This window comes from Vidua chalybeata, chromosome 3 (genome assembly GCF_026979565.1).
Source record: "Vidua chalybeata isolate OUT-0048 chromosome 3, bVidCha1 merged haplotype, whole genome shotgun sequence".
Taxonomy (NCBI): domain Eukaryota; kingdom Metazoa; phylum Chordata; class Aves; order Passeriformes; family Viduidae; genus Vidua; species Vidua chalybeata.
The window spans coordinates 78,217,615-78,236,997 of NC_071532.1; the positions used below are offsets into that span (position 1 = coordinate 78,217,615).

Here is a 19,383-nt window from a genome sequence, read left to right on the forward strand (position 1 = left end):
GTTGGTGAAAACATAACCGTTTGTCAAGGATTTGCTCATTACTGAATTATAACGGAAGACTACAAATCACAATTAAAAAAACATTTTACATATACCCATATGGACGTGAATTCCACTTGATAACAATAAAAATAATGCTCTTTATTGCAGGCTGACAATGGAGAACAGAACTACAATTACACAGATCTGGTACAGATTAAGGTCCAGTCTATAATCCCCTCAAAATTTAAGAATAATTGCACTGTTCCACAGACCAATCAGCAGCAACACATAAACATATTTATAGCTAATGAAATGCTGCATATAAAATACATCAAAGTAAACTTCATTCTTACAAGAGAAGAAAACAGGTCTACAACATTTTCCGTCAAGGTACAATGGTCTTGTTTTTCTGTGGTTTTAACAGTTGTTCTATACTGTTGGGTTATAAACAATAAAATATTTCAAACTGAGGTATTTCAAAACCAGATAAAGGACTTGGCTGTACAGCTCCCACTTCATTTAATAAGAACAGAATACTTAAATCCTTTATTTGCCTTTGAACCTAAGGATCTTTCCACGCTTTACTCCACATTCTTTAGCTTCCATCAGTTTGAAAATAAACTTATTTCTTGAATACTGTTACCCACTCCATTAAAAAAAATAAAAGTTAATTTATGGCAGCAAGCTAGGTGGTTGCTGTGCTCCAGAGTAACTACCTGGCAAAACAAAACAAGGACACCAGACCTTTCAAGATCTGTGCAATTATTACATGAATAGAAACTAAGCGTGAAGGGAAAAAAAAAAAATCAGGTGAAATCATACTGAGAGAAATACTAAGACATTACTTCATTACTGAGTTTCTAGACCCAAGATATAAATAAGTGATATATATTCAATTTATATATATAATAAATAACAACTCTCAGTTTCATACATTTGCCGAAATCCTTCTTTCATGCATATATTTTCAAAGACTTCATTCTAGAAAGCATGGCAGATACCTTTAAACTGTTATTTGAAAGAGATTTCTGAGATGGCTTTTATATTACATGGTTTTTCTACAACCTGTGTCATGCAGTGCAAACTAAGTAGCTAAACCTACTCTCTGAATCATGAATACTATTTTGTGTTAGCCCAAATAAAGGATTAAAACTGGAGAAGAGGCTGGATAAGTATTCTGGCACCACAAGCACAGGTGAAGAGATTTTAAAAAACGCCTGCTGAACCAGTACAAAAATACTTGCCTACCAACACTTTTTAATATGTTAAGCATCAGTTTAGACGTCTGTTCAAAATTTGAAAAAGCAGACTCTTTCAGTGCTGAATGGCACGTCTCAACCCTCAGTGTTACACATCAGCCTGCAAAAACCGATACGGCTGTACTATAAATCTTGGTATGGAAGGAACAGTAACTCATTTCAAAACAGCATGATTTCTAAGCCAGTTTCTACACAACTGATTTGCTCAGTGAAACTTGTTTTGAAAAAGGGCATGGTTAAAAAAACCTAGTAAACTTGGGCCTTGCAAAAGACTTTTGTAACAGTCGTTGAAGTAATAAGAAGAATATTCCTATTTGTTAAACTTTAAATCAATCAATCAACTCATGAAGCCACTCACTAAGAACATGTAACCATGATTTCAGTGATAAATCTGCTTTAGACATCAGTAATCTACTCTGTACATGTCAAGGATGGTGTCTTCATTCCCACCTACCCAACACTACTTCAGTTCAATGAACAGCTCATTCACAAGTCGAGCCGGAGCCAGGAAAGGCAGACTTCCACCTCTCAGTGTAAGAAGTTAAGAAAGTAGGCACAAAGATAAAATAGACTGAGAACACACTGATCTGAACCAACATAAATCAATCTCCCTGTGCTTAAACCAATGTTTCTGTGCATCGACATGGACATTCTAACCAGGCACAATATGATAAATTTTGACCAGAGAAAAAGGAACGTGACATATGAATTCTGTATATACAAAATAAAACTATGCTTAAAACATTTAGTAGCAAATCTTCCTGGTTAGTAAGAAGTAGAGACCAGTTTAATCCAGAAGCGACAGATGTGAAATTAGCATGCTACAATGGCCATCAAGAATCAACTCCTTAAGAAACCAAATACAAATTCATAAATAAAACACATTTCAAACCAACCATGTGAATTCACTCTTATCCATTCCACCTCTTAACAATTTGCCTGATTGTCCATGAATGGGCGACAGCAATGTGTAAACAGACACTATCACTTGTATCACCCAGACTATTAAACAAAGTAAAGCTACAGAAGTAGCGGTTTAGAACATGTGGCCTAAAATTTCAGAACTTGTTTTATACGTTGGGCTGCACCTAATGCTGTCCAAGAAAGGATATCTAAGAGAAATCAAGGCCATGTATAGACATAGATATGACTAAAATGGTCTGCTTTTTTACCAGTCTGTGGAACTAGTACCACAAAGTTTGTTTAGGAACGAATACTCAGCAGGTTCACCAGCTCAGAAGAAACACCTGCAAACAAACCCTGCCTTAGGACCAGCCCAAGCTCCGGGAAGCGGGCCTTTTCCCGACGGCTGAATAATTACACACAATGGTGCTTCAAACAGTGCCGGCTCTCCCGAGGTGGGATTGCGCTCCCTTGATAGGGCAAGAAAACGGGGAGCAACACCACAGACCTGCCACCACCACCGGCGACTCTGTATAGTCCACCACCACCTCCACCTTCCCAGCATGGCAGAAACTCCACTATCCCTCCAGTGTACGAGATAGGGAAGGGAGCAGCGGGGAGGAAGAGGGCATGGAGCAGGAGCCCCGCGCCGAGGGATCCGGGACGGACTTCCAGCTCCTGCCCGTCCCCTCGGAGGAGCGGCGGAGCCCCCACCTCCCGGACCGCCGCCTCCCTCCCTTCGCCCCCAGGGGAGGAGGGGTGTCGGAGCGACGGGGACGGGGGGGGCCCCCGGTCCGCCACCGCCAGGAACAAAGGGCCCTTCGATAAGCCGAGCCGCAGAGCACAACAAAGGGGCCTGGAGACCGCGAGAACCGGGGCGGGGGGAAGCGAAGCGGGGGATGGGGATTACGGGCCGGGCCGGAGCGGCAGCGGGCGCCGCTCCGCCTCAGCCCCACAACGAGCGGCGGCGGCGTCGATCGCCCGGCCGGGTCCCGAGCACCGAGTCCCCGCTCCCCCCCTCCCGCGCCGACCGCAGCACCGGGCCGCCGGCTGCGGGCTCCCCGCGGCGGGGGCGGCGCTGGTCCCGCCCGGCGCCCGCGCTCCGGCCTGGCCAAGCTCACACACACACACACACATACACATACACACACCCTGCCGGGGAGGGGAGGGAGCGGGCGGGGGCAGGGCACGGAGGAAGGGAAGGGAAAAGGGAAGAGGCGGCCTGACCTGGCAGAGCTGCTTGCAGTACTCGGTGGCCGCCTGCACGGCCGGCTCGCGGCTCTCCCGCAGCCCCGTCTCCAGCTCCAGCAGCCGCTCCCGCAGGCGCCGCAGCTCCAGGAGGTCGCCGCCCGGGCCGCCGCTCTCCCGCTCGGCCTCCTCGTCCGCCATCTTCGCACCCCGCTCCGTCGCGTACGCAGCCCCCCCCCGCCCCCCTTTCCTCCCTGCCTGCCTCCCCCGGCTCCCCCCGCTCCGCTCCCGGGTCACGTGATTACACAATGCCACGTTCCAGGGACGGGGGGTCACGTGCGGAGGAGACGGAGACGCGCGGGAGCGCGCGGGGCGCGCGCGCGCGCGCACCGCCCGCCGTCCCCCCGCGGCGCAAAGGACCGGGGCCGGGGAGGGGGGGCGGGGCCTGCCCGCCTCACGTGACGCGACGCCACGCGCGCCGGGGCGCGCGCCCCCGCGCGGCCACGCGACGGGGCCCTCCCCCGCCCGCGCGGCGACGCGTTTTTGGCGGCAAAGCGGCGGCAAATGGCGGCGGCCTCGGCGACGGTGGGGGCGGGTCGGATCGGTCAGTTTCTGCCGCTGTCCCAAGAGTTCAGAATCGTGGAATCAATTCGGTTGGAAAAGACCTCTCAGATCATTGAATCCCACCTATGAGGTCAACTAGACCATGGCACTAAGGGTCACATCCGACCCTTCCTCCCACCTGAGAGCGCCATGTGGCACGAACCACTGCTGGACGGGCCATGGCCGACACCACTGACATTTTGTGGCTTGTTGATTGCCTCGCCTTTCTTCCTCTGCCAGAAATGTGTTAGCCTCAAGGGTGCCACTGAGGTGTCTTCACGCCTAGATCATCCTGCTTTCATAATTGGAAATGGGAAGTGCGGCTTGGCTGTTCAAATGAAGCAGGTGAGACTTAGAGGTTCTGGAGGGCTTTGTTGCCCTTGCTTGCTGGGCCAAACACCCTCTCACACACTGGTGATGTGCTCACAATAGCGCAAAGCTCCAGTGATGGACAGTGTACTTCCCTGCATCTACTAAATTAGCTGAGGAGACTCCATCTGTCAAAGGTGTTGGAAGTACTGGAGATGGGCCTGAGGCATTGATTCTGGTGAGAAGGAAAACATGGATCTGATGGGCACTGAATTGGCATGGATACATGTTTTGCAGTCTTATAGGCTGCACAGGTTGACGTGTGTTGATGGCTTCACATTCTTCATGTTGCCATTGAGGAAGAGTCCTCCTCATTGCGGAATTGAGGAGGAAATGTGGTACAGCAGCAAGAGCCCTGCCTGAACTGAACTGAATCATTTCTTATAGCCAGCCAACACTGTCTTAAGCTGGGCATTTCACATCATCTGAAAAATGAGGAGCACTGATACTTTACACAAACTTGAATTGGGTGTAACGGTCTTTTGACTAGAAGAGACTACCAGCAGACCCCTAAATATGCCTTTCAGTCTTGCACTGACCCAGGTGCAACTCAATATCCCATACCCACTACCTTATCTTGTATGACCATGGGATTGATTTGATGTTCTCTTATTTTTTGTCACAAAAGACAAATGCCACTACCTACTTCTTGCATGCAGTTCAAAGCTGAGGTGTATGGTGAAATGAACACTTAATCAGAGCTGGGGAGAAAAGAGGTTCTTCCAGGACTGCACCAGTGTTAGTGTGCAAGTGTAGACATTCACAGTGATAGCCCTGAATATGCAACGTTTTGGAGACAGATCTGGGAATCTGGTCCAAAAATAACCACATTTTGGGTCATAGCAGTGAAGCCAAAGTGATATGTTTCTTGTTTCCATACAAGCATCCAAGTAGATATCTTATTTGCAACTTGTAAGCCCAAAACATTTTAAGTTTCTTGACTTTTATTGCACAGGAAATCCATTCTGTTACAAGCAGAAGACTTTCAGCTTTTCCATTTAAGGTTAATATAGTACTGGCTAAATCTGGTTTGTATATGTCCCTCGCTACCAAACCACCTATGACACCAGTACTAGTCAGTCATGCAAATGCTAGAAACAGTGGCATGAAGACCTATTTATTCTTCCTCAATCACTTAATATATTTACAGGATCTAAAATATCTTCTTCTCTGGATAACCCTGTCCTATACTGTGCCGTTTGCAATTATTTTCACTTAAGGGTGAGCCACAGTACCCCAGCTGATAGTCTGTCCTTGCTTTAGCTTGCTGTATTGTTTCTGCCTTGCCCAGGGGGTGTTCTGAATTGAGCCCAGGCCAGGAAGGAAGGAAGGAGAAAGGGAGTGTGGGTTTCTCGATCATGCCAAAGGTTAGCACTTGGAGAGGGTAGAGTAAGTGTTGTTTGTTTTGTTCTCCTCAGGGTCAAGAGGAAAATAGTCTGTCCTTCAATTGTGCTGCCCTGAAGAGGACTTGCACTTAAGCCTCCAGGGGCCTTGTGCAAGGGAGGAACTCCTGTCTTTAATCATGACTCACAGGCAGTGAATTGCAAATCTTATATCTAAGAGACACAGAAAATAATTATTAAGAGAAGGAATGACCACAAACAGTGGTGAATAACAAAGGAGTTCTTTTTTTTCTTTACAATAGTGAGAATGTGATGACAACAACTGATTCAAGCGTGGCAATGGCCTGAGAAAGGGGAAAAGAATAAAGAGCAACTACGAGGCCTTGTTGTTCATCCTCTATTTGACTCCTGGCAGAAGCTACACTGTGGAGGATAGAGCTCATGGAAGAGAAGAGCTGTTGCTTAATGTTGACAGGAGAAAGAGATTGTGCAGAGAAGAGGTTCTTTTCAGATACCTGTTTTCTTCATGGACATGTGGGACGGGCTATGTGACAGTGGAAGAATGTGAATATAAGAGAGAGGAGGCTTACATTGCAAAAGAAGAATCATTGACTATAAATGTAAATATAGTCAAGTAATCCACTTGCTGTTAGAAGGGAAAATACAGAGAAGAGAGAAGCAAATGAGGAGGATGCATGTATTAGGAAGGACAGTTAAAAGGAGGGATGAAAAAAATGAACTCAACCAAAACAGTCCAAGAACAAAGACGGTGAAGATGGTGAGAAAGAGCAAAAAAAGGATGGAAGACTGGAAGGGAAAGGGACTTTTACACCAGTTCAAAGACAGAATTTTTTGTCAAGAGGACCTGAAAGTCCTTGACTTGAGTGTGCTAGAAATAAAGATTTAAGATAAGGGCTTATAGCAGTAAATATTCCTCACCATCAGAAATTTATTTTCAATTACACTCTTCCCTGTTCTCTTATTCTTCAATTACACTCTTCCCTGTTCTCTTATTCTTGCTGCTTCCTTGACTGATTCATTATTTCCACAGTGTGGTGTTTTCCTAGCTCCATACTTTGATTCTCATGTCCCAAAGCTGTCATTTAGAGGAAGCACATCACATACTCTTTATGTTTTGGGATGCAGGGCCTGGTTAGAAAGGCGTAAGAGATAAAGGAGTCTTCATGACCTAAACTCCCCTGTATGTGGGTTATTTACCTATCAGTTGTTTGAAATAGCTTTAAATATAGAATAAAATTAGTCTCCCACCATTTGATTTTAGGTAGTGGAAGAGGGAAATCGAGCAAGTAGCCCAAGAAGTATCAGAGGTTAGAATGGTGACAGCGAAGAGAAAGCGTTGGAATAGTGATGACAGTGTAGCTTAAACTGTATGTAGCCAGGAGTTGGGAAGAGGACTAACTCTTCCAGGGAGAATGTCATGTTAGCAAGAAACAGCTGTGATATTTGTATATCACTGGAGCCCTGGCAACAAAACTAGATCTTGTAGGGATAACAGAAGATATGACAGAATAAAGATTAGGATGGGATCACACAAATATTAAAACACTCATGGTGTTTGGGAAGTTAAGGGGATTAATGGAGGATTAGAATTTGCAGCGTGGTAGATATTTAAGAAACAAACAGTGACAGGACAAATAAAGTAGAACTTGTTTGAGTTGGTATTGGGAAAATGTGTCAAAGAACTTCTCATAGAGAGCATGAAGATGTGCTGGAGATGTTTGGCTTCAAGTCTGGAGAGAAATAGTTTTTGGAAGAATAGTTAGGAAAAATACTACTTGGAACAAAAGTACGTTGATAACTAAGGTTCTTAATTTCAAAGGTCAAACTTCAAGAAATTAAGGGAATGAGCTGGTGATAACAAGTGCATTGAAGTGGTTGAGGGCTTGCTTGTGGAAAAAGTTTGGCAGCTGCCAAATCTCTCTGAAAAAACATATCTGTAATTCAAATCTCAAACAAGAGTGACAGTCAGTCCCAGCTTGATAAATAGCCACTTCAAAAGGGTTATTTGGAACAATCAAAAGCTTGAAAGAAATGGAACAATATGATTACTTGAAAAATATTAAGAAGGGTAAGAATAAAGTGAGAATTTTGAGATGCTCAGCTTCCTTTACAAAGGAAATTAAAGCAGGGGCTAATGAGAAAGAAGATATGAAAATGAATGTTTCCACATTCGAGATGAAAGAAAAAAAACTATCACATACCCATCTAAAACATCAGAAGATCTTTATTCATCCAGAAATCTCCATTAATGGTGTAGGGGGGAAAAAAAGAGCTATAATAAAGAAATGTGCTGATGATACAAAATAGTGAGACAATTTCAATATGAGAAGGATCAAGACTAGATGACCTTCCGAACCTTAATAACAGAATGGATTAATTTTAATAACACAACATGCAAGGAGACTGATAGCAATGCTTTCTGCTGGGGAAGAACCTCATTAGCTGGAAGTAACAGTGGGTAGGAAGTGCTCATTGCATTAGTTGAGGATGGCCAACTCATAAATATAATCCAGCTGCAAAAAAAGTTACTAAAATCACATGACATGCCAGGTCAGCTATTTCCATTAGATACTGCAGATAAAAAACATTGGTCTCACCTCATCTGAAATGATTTATGCAATTCTGGTCACTATTATTCAGAGAAGATGAAATTGCACCGCAGGAGGTACAGGGAAGGACTCAAAGAAAGATCAGTAAAATAGAGAATCTGTTTCATGCGAGGAGAGAAAAATGGTTCATTTAGCCTAGAGAAACAAAAGGTGAAAAGAAGTGTAATTTCAGTCTGGAAACAGTAAAAGTAAGCATCAGTTAGGACAAAAGCTTTTCAAGCTGAAGGATGGTAGTGTGTGAAGGAAAATGGGTTAACTGATTATTGAATATGTTGAAACAGATGTAGCTATCATGTTAGACAATAAATAGTGCAATTTCTGAGGCATGTAAGTGTTTCTTCACAAGGTTACAAAAGAAACTTCATGAAAATGGTAAAATGGTAGATTTCTGCAAAGCGATCTGATAATGAAAATTAATTGCAAATAAAACATAAACTCCAAAGGAGGCAAGAAAATTAATCTTGTTTAGTCACATCTTCCTTAATGATGCTGCTGTCTTCTGTCAAGGCTGGGCTCACATTCACCTATATTCAAAATCACTGATAAAGGTCTATATATTACTCAGTAATCAACATAACCTATATGTCTAACAGCAAGAATAAAACCAACTGAGCAGAGCCTGGTCTTAGGTTGTCTTTGCATAAGCTGGAAATGGAACAAGTTTTTGCAATATCCATTTTCAGGTTGCAGAAAGGAGCAAATTAATGATGAAGGAGAACAGCACATTTGAGAATACAGCCTGGGTTATGGCTTGAGCTGTTTTTTTCAGAAGGAAATATTACAAAATATTTTCAGAGCTATTTTAAAGCAAGGGAGTGGATATGTTCTCATTTACATAATTTAATACAAACCACAGTGCTAATACCTGTAATTAATGGTGCTTTTCTACTTTTCTAATTGTGTTTTCTGTTTATCATTTTCCTTTGTTCACTTTCCAGTGCACACTGCCTAAATCCTCAGTAGTTTAGTTCTCATTAAGAGAATCTAGCAGAGTTCTAGCTATACCTTTAAAAATTATTAAGAGAAAGAAATTGTGTCCTGGAGATGGATGTGTTTTCCCATCATTGCATTATTTTCTTCATTCTCTTCCCCATTTGGCAAGATTTGGCTTTTCAGTTAGGAGGAGTCCACAGAAACACTAGAAACACTTTCCTTTTTTGTGTCTAAGAACTGAATCTTTTTCATGAGTATGGAAGAAAGGGATTGGACACTAGGATAGGGCAGTTCTTGTAAAACAAGTTGGGGAGGAAGAGGAGAGAGTATAATTTAAAAACTGATTATCCTGCTAATAGGCAAAGGAAGAATTTACTTGTAGGTGTAAGGTCAGTTAAAAGAACATTTTGTTTTTCCTGTTGATCTGCATTCTGCATGATTCCTGATTCTTCATTATTTAGCTGTTTTATAACCAGTTAATTACTTAGTGTAGTAACCAGTTAATTACTAGTGACACCCAGCTCTTTGCTATGATAAAGCAAAGACTGCTTCTCAAGAACATGTTTTACAGCAACACATTTATTTTTTAAAAACATATTTCATTGCATTTTTCAGCAAATTAATATTGAAAATCTTTGGTAAAATATAGATCCCTGTGTCAATAGAAGGAAAAAATGGTACAACCTGCAAATGGCAGGAGGATGAGGTACAGGGATGGACTTTAAGAAGAGGTAGTATAAATGTTCTGTAATCTCTTATCATTCTCTGACTGGTGATGAACTACATATACTGCCTGTTACAGCAATATTGATTGCAATCAGATGATAAAATCATTGCACAGAAAAAGAAACCACTGCAGTGAAAATGAAAAGATGGAAATTTAATGAATTCTTGATTAAAAAATGATTTCTTGGAATTAAAACCTCATTCTTATAGCTGAGAGTTAGCCATGGGAATAACAAAATGCTGAAAAAAATGTAACCAGTTAAGAATTTGTTTCAAATTACGTATTTATCTTCAACAGCCATCCCACACTTTTCATCTACGTTCCTTATGCTACAAATTTTCCTCACTCAGAGCCTTAGATTTACTTACAATTAATCCACTGGTATAGTGATGGAGATTCTTGCTGGAATGCATTAACTTCCTCTGTTAAATCCTCCCTCAGGCAAATCTCTTGAAAAATATTTCCTTTGTCTAGTACACACAGTTTAGTAACTCCTGTCTTATAGTGAGATAGCAATTCTTTTGCAGTGATTTATGCATACCATCCAAACACAAAACCTGCATTAAATTATGTTACATTAAAAGATCTGAGACGTGCATGCCATTACTTAGGCACCATTGTGCAAGGAAAAATGTGGGTCTGATCCTGTTGCAGCTCAAGCCCATGCTTACAGAAACAGCAAATCAGTGTGACGTGGACTTGCAATGATGTAGCAATACTCAGTAACTTTTGGCTTACAGAGACCAAACAGCCTTTCAAACTCACTGATGACCATGTACACCTTTAGTATTTTTATTAAGCATACAAACAAAGTTGTGTGGCATTTCAAAAGAAGCAGGCTCAGGACTTCTGGAGGGAAGATTTCACAGCCTCTAACATAGCTTGTTTAAATGCTTCGCAGTCTGAACTGTTTGATTGGATTCATAGTATTCTACTTAAATCCCTGCTGGAAATTCATCTGATCTTTGTTCTTTCTCTAGTTGTCACAGTGGAACAATAGCCACCAAATCTTCTATAGCAGCTTACTACATTTTTGAGTGCCACTATAATACCTCTCCTTGAGCTCTTTATTTCACAACTTACTGCCATATTTCTAAGCCACATAAACCTCATTCCTTTAGCTCTCCTCACAGCTGGTATTTCCTACTTTCCTTGCTGTCATATGTGTACCTCACCCGCAGTGATGGAGTGCAGTTTTTATTTCTTGGGGCACAGTGTCCAGTGCCCAACTCAGTTCTCATTTGCTGGGACTTTGCCAGAGCTAAGTGGAATGATTACTCTTTGTGTCATCTATTACATTGTTTGCTCTAGTTTGTGATCTCCCTGATTGTTTTCTGCCTACACAGTCATTTCCTATTCTATATTTAAATTTCTGCCCTCATTTGATTTCTCTTTCCAAAGTGTTGTCTGGTTTGTATTTTCTCTGACTGATTTTAGGCTGACTCTTCAAGACCCATTTTTAGTGCTATTTCCATCCTTCACAGCACTTTGCCACTTTACCCAAGCTGATATCATTGCCAAACTGTGTCAGTGCACCCACATGCCATCACCCAGGCTGTTAAATGGATGTGGGGTATAAAACTGTTCCCAGGATGACGTACTGTGGGACTCCTCCTGAGAAAGCTTCCCAGAATGACAACAAACCATCAATTACTGCACTTTGAGAGCAATTTTACAAATGTTGTGCACCTACAGGGTTGCTACTTATCTCTGGAATGCACTGATGTGGCTTACTTGGTAAAATGCTGTGTGGAACAATGTCAAAAGCTTGTCATTGTCATGATGCATCATATCTGCTATTTGCACTTATTTGTTAAAGCAATTATCCTGTCAGAGAATGAGATTAGTATCAATTGATACAATTTTTCTCATGACTAACCCATTTCAACTGGTTTTTAATAATTATCATAATCTTCCATGTATTTACCGATTTTTTATTTAATAATTTGTTCCATTTCAGGGGATAAAAGTTAGGTTGACAATATAAAATGCTCTATGTTCTCTATTCTCTCTTCTAAAAATAAGTATTTCATTTATACTTTTCTACAGTTTGAACCTTCCTTGCTTGCTGTTATTTCTTGAAAATCGTCATTAATGATTCAAACACTACTTCACTTAGCTCTCTGAACATTCATGGTTAATTTCTTCACAGCCCACTAACTTAGCCACCTCTAACTTTCCCCACAAAACCCTCCCCCCCGCCCTCGCCCCGCTAAGTATCAAAGAGTTGGACTCTCTAAGCCTGTACTTGACAATCCCAATACCGTTCTGCAACATGTGTGCTTAGTGTCAAAAAATTGTTGTAATCAGCAAAGCGTGTGTGCTTGTTTACACCCCGCTCGGCCAACGTGTAAGTACATGATTAAATGCCTCTGAAATCTCTGGGACTTGCGACATTACCGAACTTAATGAGACTTCACAGCGGCGCCTGCTCTGCAAACAATGCAGACTGCTCGCTTGGGGACCTGGCGTGCTCCCCTGCCCTGAGCTGTGTTTGAATGTCTGCTCGCTGTTGGATATTATCTCTGAGCGCCCCGGGATGCCTGGGAAGGGCGTGGTGCTCGGGCGGCAGCGCAGAGCTGAGCGGGGCCACCGGTGGCTGCTGCGAGGTGTTGAGCCCGGGCGTGTGCCAGCCTCGCCTCAAGCGCCGAGTCTCGGCTGTGGCCGCGGGCAGATCGATCGTGTCAGCTCCACCCCGAGCAGGGAAACCTGTGCAGAGGCGCCTGGAACGTGCTGATCCTGAGAACAGCAGCAATCCAGCATCGGGTCTTGCTGTGACTCCCATGACAAGCCTCGCTTCTCAGCTGAACACAGTCATTCGGATGTGGCAGCGCGCTGCCGTGTCTCTGCTGCTTTTGTGACGGAACCCGTGTGTTGATATGGGGCCGTATGACAGCCTGGATATCCTGGGGCCATTTGGTGCCTGCAGAATGCCTCTGGATCCTCTGTCGATACCTGCCTTGGCGTTTTTAAACCTGTTTTCAGAACCTCGGTGTCTGTAGTGATGCTCTGACAAATAGGGGGTAGATAGAGTAAATTTAGGTGGGCTGCTAAAAGGTGAGGTTTTGGTTTTTGGGGGCTTGTTTTGAACCTTATCTGCTCAAATATAAGAATCTGAAGTGCAGCTCTACATGTTTACATCTGAGATAGGTGTCTAGCTTTCCCTTATAACCAAGAAGAGTGGCCAATTTGTCTTGGCCTGAGATAGTTGTCACAAATAGGTCTAAAAGTGCCTTTTCCCCTGCTTTTGATTCTGAGGGAATCTAGAAAGTCAGTTCAGCTGTCTGTCTGAAATTACAGTTGCCTCTGTCTGATGAGGCAAATCTCAGGCTCATTCATTCAAGTAAACTTTGCAGAGTATGTGTAGCCATACCTTCAAAGATGCATTCCAAATATGGTAAATAATGCAAGTATCAGTTCATATCCATGCATGCTTTCCCCCCCTAATTTCCTTCCCCACTCGTTCCTCTGCATTAAATTTTATTTTGTTAGATTTTAATTTGCTAGACTGGTGAATCACTTACTCCATGGTTAGTGCTTGCTCATTCCTCATTTGTAACTGGCACTGATCACAACCTTGTATGTAGGATTTGGTTGAGTGGGAGGGAAAGCATGTGCGTAGGATTCATATTTCTTCTTGGAAACATTTGCTAGACCACCACCCAGAAACTTGTGACCCAGTACTTGTTCACAGGCAGCAAGATGAGTAATTCCAATATAAACTGATGGTAGTCACAGAGGACTCTCTTGTAAACCCCAGGAAACTGAACCCATCACTCACTACATCCCCTGTCCTCCCTGTTTGCACTGAGCAATTCTGCAAGGTGTGTTCTGAGAATACTAATCATATGTTTGTGAGTACTAATTCATTATTTGCTTAATATAGGTTTTTAAAGCATAGTGCTATGAATGTCAGTCTGCAAAAGTTCCCAAGAATGTTTCTTCCTCTGTCTTCACTACACATTAAAGCAGCATTGGTGGAAGACTTAAAGCAAACAGCCAGGAAACTGTTAAAACACAAAGATATTGGCACTGAGCTTTACTTTTCCCTGTCAGAGTGAGCTGATTTCACACACACGACCCTTTAAACCAATAAATCAATGGTAAACTTGTGACCTTATTTGCTGTAATGAATCACTTGTATTGCCCTTTCTGCAGCATATCAAACAGCAGCAAATCTGGTTTCACTGGCCAGTGCACTCTGCCTGGTTCAGTGCTGCAGTGAAGCTCTGTTTAAATTAGAAATGTATGTTTGAGTTTGACAAGGCATATCAAATGTTAACATTTGTTCCCTAGTCATACTTCTTCTTGGTAGTATTTGGTCCTAGCCAGTAGAAGTAGCAAAACTGTACTATCTCTGAATTCCCTACCTAACATCTAGATATGGCTTTTTAAATGTTTTTTTAAAAACTACCAAAAAAAACTGTAAAGGATATTAGCAGGGGAAAAAAATACAGTCAATTAACAAGTGGTGGCACTGAAATGTTTTTATTAGCTTGCTAGCCAAAAGGTCTGACTGCCTTCTTAAAGTAGCATGTAGTGCACTCTCAGATATCAACATTGTGAAGCTGGAGCTGAAGGTTTATTTTAAAGATTTTGTATGGCACTTGCCAGCATGACTTTTTGCCAGTCTGTAAGTATCTGCCTCTACCAAGGACTCTACAAGCTGACAGTCCTCAATGCGTATTTCTATGATTTCAAACCTGATATTGTTAAATGCATTTTGTGTTAGTCTGTGGACTTCTCTACACCTATCAGACTCTAGGTCCTGGTGAAGTTACTCCTACCTGTGAATAGCTCTGGGAAGGTGATTATGTTCCTGAAAGTCTGCTGCTCTTGCAGCATCATCCTTTCAAAGGATACAGGGCATTCCCTTCTCAGTATCAAGCAAGCAGAGTGTTGGTCTGTAGTTGTTATATTGTCTAGGACCATACATCATGGATAAAAATAATTTGGATAGAAGGATAACCTTTGCTTCAGAGAATTTTCAAGCTCAATACCCACTAAAAGAGGTTACAAAGAGCAGAGACAAAGAAAAGGAATGTGGGAGACAATTAGCAGATAAGATAAATCCTCATTTTCCTCTCCTTTTTAACCTCCTGGATATGTTGTGGGAAGTTACAGAGAACTTCTACTTACAGCATGTCTCTTAGGTTTTCTAAATGCAAAAGAAAAAAACATGATTTTATTCATTCCAGCATATTAGACAAAACATTAATGATGCTTTGCACTGGATTCATCTAGTTCATTGTGAATATTTTAAAAAACGGATATGACTATCTAAGCCAGCTTTCTTGACCTGTCTGTAAGCAGTGGAGAGAAGCAAGCAGTTGTAGGGCATCACTCATTTTATTCTAAGGCGAGAGCTAAGACAGACCATGCCTGTGTCTTTCAACTGACTGCCAGAGCAACCAGCATGGACACTGGCTGTCTGTACTGCACATGTCCAAAGCTGAGGGGATTTGAATCCCACTGGGGTAGCTTTTTTTCCTTCTGTGCACTTGTGCAAGGGTAAAATACCAATAATCTATACTTGACAGCTTACTACTGAAGTGCGCACATAATGTTGCACAAAGTAATTCCTGAGTATTGAAGCAGGGAGTGATCCTCTGAAGCATTTCCTACTGTATTTTTCATGTCTGAAAAGAGGACACACACACCATCTAGATCATCTGAACAGGAGACTATTCAGTCATTTCTCAGATCTTTCATTTTGTGTTCTAAACTTACCTTAAGAAATAGTGTGGATCAAAAAGTAATGTAAAATAGCAGTGTTACATTTTTTCCTGGTTTTCAGACTGCCTTCCCTTGCCTTCTCCCTCCTCCAAAACTTACAGCTTAGACCTTTATAGTCTACTTATATAGGCATTTAGCCTAAAATTGAGATGTAAATTTAATGGATTGCTGGCCCCTGAAGACAGCCATGTAATATTGTTGGCAGCATATGGTTACTGTTCTGCTGTGTGAGAATGGCTACATTTCAACAATGTGGGAAATTAAATATCCAGTATTCAAAGCACTGTAAGTTCTACTTTGAAGTGTTATTATGTAAATGTAAGCCCTTTTTATTTCTGATAGACAACAGTACAGATGTGGGCAACACTGGCTCATTTTGCTTTCCAACATGGCATTAATTATAACACTCTAGCCCATTTTCCATGTGCTGACTCACACCAATAGCCAAATACCATGTCTAATTTGCTTTATTAGTTGCTCTGATAGTCTCTGGCAAATGTGAAACAAATACTGTGCACAGTTCCTCCAAAGGGCAGGTGGCTGTATGAAGGGATGGCTTAGATATGATTAGAATAGACCACTGTGAGTGAGGGAAATGACCTGCTGCACTACGTAGACCTAAAAATTTTGGTGAAGCCCAGAACATTAGTTTGACATCTGATGGCTTAAGAAAAATGCCCAAGTGGGTTGAACTGAAGGAGTTTAGGGGAACAACTTTAGTCCCCCAAAGCCAGTATGAGATGGTGAGCTCTCCAGGGCAGGGGACCATTATCTGCTTGTTCTCTGTGTGGGTTTCTTAGGTGCTGCTGCAATATGGAACTTAAGAATGGTGAATTTTTTATTCAGCCAGATTACCTGGCAGCCAGTTTTCTCTGTGCAGTGACAGTAAGAGAGGGTAACAGCAACCTGGTAATGATCCTCTTGGTGATGTTATAGAAATAACCTGTTTTCTTCAGGAAACTTTTCCCAACTAAGTTTCTATGTCAGTGCATTTTTAAAATTATCAGCAATGTAGGCTACTTCTTGCTTCATGCAATTTGATTGGAATTTGAGGAACTTGAGCATTTTTTCTGCTTTTGTTTGTAAATCAAGAAATACAGTTCTATGAAATGTAAAAGCAATTAATAATATAAACCTCTACTAATATAAGAGGTGATACAGTGAGATTATGAAAGCATTCACATTTGGGGCTAGAAAAGGATAATAGCTAATTGACTGAGCAATCATTACTGTATAAGATAATGAGGGTTGCTGAAATAGCTAGTTGTATAAATGAGACATCCTGCATTATTGATCAGACTTCTTTGTTTTAGCTGCACAAGAGATATACATTTCACATTTACATGGCTATTAATCAAGTCTAAACCTCACATGCAATGATGCATTCATATGGTTTGAGGGTGTGTGTGTGTGTGTTTTGTGGGTTTTTTTTTCAAGAAAAGGGGTAAAAGTTGAAATATGTTTAAGGCAGCATTATCCATCTCTCATGGGCTACCCTTGTGGGGCTGCCCTTGTGGTGCAGGAACATATTCATTGACATAATTGGTTTGATCCATAGTCTATGCAGTCCAGTGGTTTACCTCTGTCTGATAATAAATAAATTAATAATATTTACTGTTTCAGGAGTCTAACAACTCAACTTCAACTCAGCAGCATTATACAGCACAGGAATGGACCTTCCTGACCTTGTAATCTTGTTTAGTCATCTTATGAGGTGTAGTTACTTTTATTAATTAAAAGTAGAGAATAAGAATATTGAAATGCAATCTCTAAAGCCCTTGAAGTTAAACCTACATGTTAATGACATTTTGTTTGCTGTCCCACAGTGCTGTGAGAATTGTAATATTATCTATTCTAAATTTGCTCAAAGGAATTGGATTTCAAATAAACCTATTAATAAAAGAAGCATGAAAACAGAGCTAAACAGGAGTCATCATCCTATTAGCACTGTAAGTTGCCTAATAACAAGCAATGATTAAACATTTTGACCTTGAAAATCACAGTAAGAAAGGGGAAGAAATATATCTATTCCTTATAATCTTTCTGATTTTCTTCAGTGGCACTGTTTTTACTTATCTTGCATGAAGTAATGTTTATTGCACATATTTCTGAAGTGCCATAGTCCATAATATTAATTCCATTAAAAACAAACAAAAAAATATGTATTAGTGAGCCCGCTTTACACTATGATTTTAGAATAGGAGAGGCTTTTCAGTCAATTATTTATGTGCAATAAGTACTGAAAGACTTATTGTCTCAGAATAATCAATGTTTGGCTGAAGCTTGAGAACACTAATAGCTAATCTTAAAAGTCTTGATCCAGTGTCATTTGAAATAATGGCAGGACTTCTGTCAATTTTAAACAAAGGAGGCTGAGGCCAAGAAGTATTTCTTTGAGAGATAATTTCAGATAATCAGTTGAAAGCATCTGTAAAAGAATAGAAAATCTGACTTTCACTCTTTGCATAATACAGTACGAAGTATTTCAGCAGAAGGGAGCTCCTAATGGTGTGTATTTTCTGGGGGGGGTCTTTTTTACAGATATATATATATATATATATATATATATATATATGTACACACACAGGTATATGTAACACATGCACTTGAGCTGGTGTTACTGTCTCTGCGAATAAACTGATGGCAGCTAAAAAAATTAAGATCAAACTGAGAAGGAGTAGGGAGACTCTGTGGAATACTGAAATAACTGCATATCTCTGTATTTAATACTCAAGTTACTTCTTTTGTTCCTTTGAATCCCCAGCAATTTTTTTTCTCTCCAGGATATGCTCTCACTCATTCTGGTTGTTCTCTCTCTTCAGCCATCCTGATAATTTGCTTAAGTCATTGCAGAGCAGCTTGGGATATGTGGGATCCTCTCTCCTCCTAGGAACATCTGGAAGATAGCATAAGAAATTAAGGAAGTGACACCCAAAATGCAGAAGATAGTACCACTGCTACAGGATGCCTTCTGGTGCAGGGTCTGGTGCAGGCTCTCACTTGTGGCTGCTGTGTCAGCCTGTAGGGCAGGGCTGGACAAAGATATCAAGGAGGCATTTGAAGATTGCAAGGGAGAAGGAAAGAGGAGTTTCTGGCATTTAGTGAGCATTCCATTCTCTCAGATGGAGTACTGCTCTTTTCTGATTTTGCACAAATGATGAAGAGTAGATTTTGGCTGTATTTGGAGGAAGTTCTGAAATGTAATTTAATTATTATTTTTAAAAAAATCCTCCAAATCTCAACCTGCTCATCCATCCAAGCCAAAAATGCTATCCAAACTTCATTTTAAAGGTTTTTCCTCCTCATTTAGTTGTCAGCAGGGATTAGGGAGATCAATAAAGAAGGCAGGGATGAACACAGCAGTAATTAAAAAACCCAAAAGTTAGGTGTGCTCTCTACAGTCTTTTCTGCTGGAGTATGGTATAGTAAACTTTGTCTTACCCTTATTAAAACAGGCAGATTCCGTTTAACAGTGCTAATATGTAAACACACTTGGAGGGTGTGTTTCTGTTTATGGATAGAGTGGACTTATTTTTGAACAGAAGCATTTGTTTTTTGAAGCAAGAGAGCCCTTCCCCAGTCTTTTACAGACAGTACTGGGTGGCAAAGTAGAAAAGCTTTCCTCTAGCAAGGAAGAGGCAGCATCAGGAAGCAGCCTGCAGATAAGCAGATATCTCTAAGTAGGGAAGTAGGACAGATACCCTGAGACA

At 41.4% G+C, this 19,383-nt stretch overlaps 1 protein-coding gene across 3 annotated transcripts in view; it reads right to left on the reverse strand.

Moving 5' to 3' along the window:
• The window catches only part of ZNF292 (zinc finger protein 292), a 51,109-nt gene extending 46,830 nt beyond the window's left edge, over positions 1–4,279 (reverse strand). The window contains exon 1 of one of the 3 annotated variants that reach the window (XM_053937045.1): positions 4,075–4,279. In XM_053937045.1, coding sequence (XP_053793020.1) covers positions 4,075–4,134 — 60 coding nt within the window. In that variant the 5' untranslated portion in view covers positions 4,135–4,279. Of the gene's footprint in view, positions 1–2,652; positions 2,671–3,371; positions 3,534–4,074 lie in introns of those variants that run through there. The other 2 variants (XM_053937044.1, XM_053937047.1) reach the window with 2 other exon arrangements.
• Positions 4,280–19,383: the final 15,104 nt, after the last annotated feature.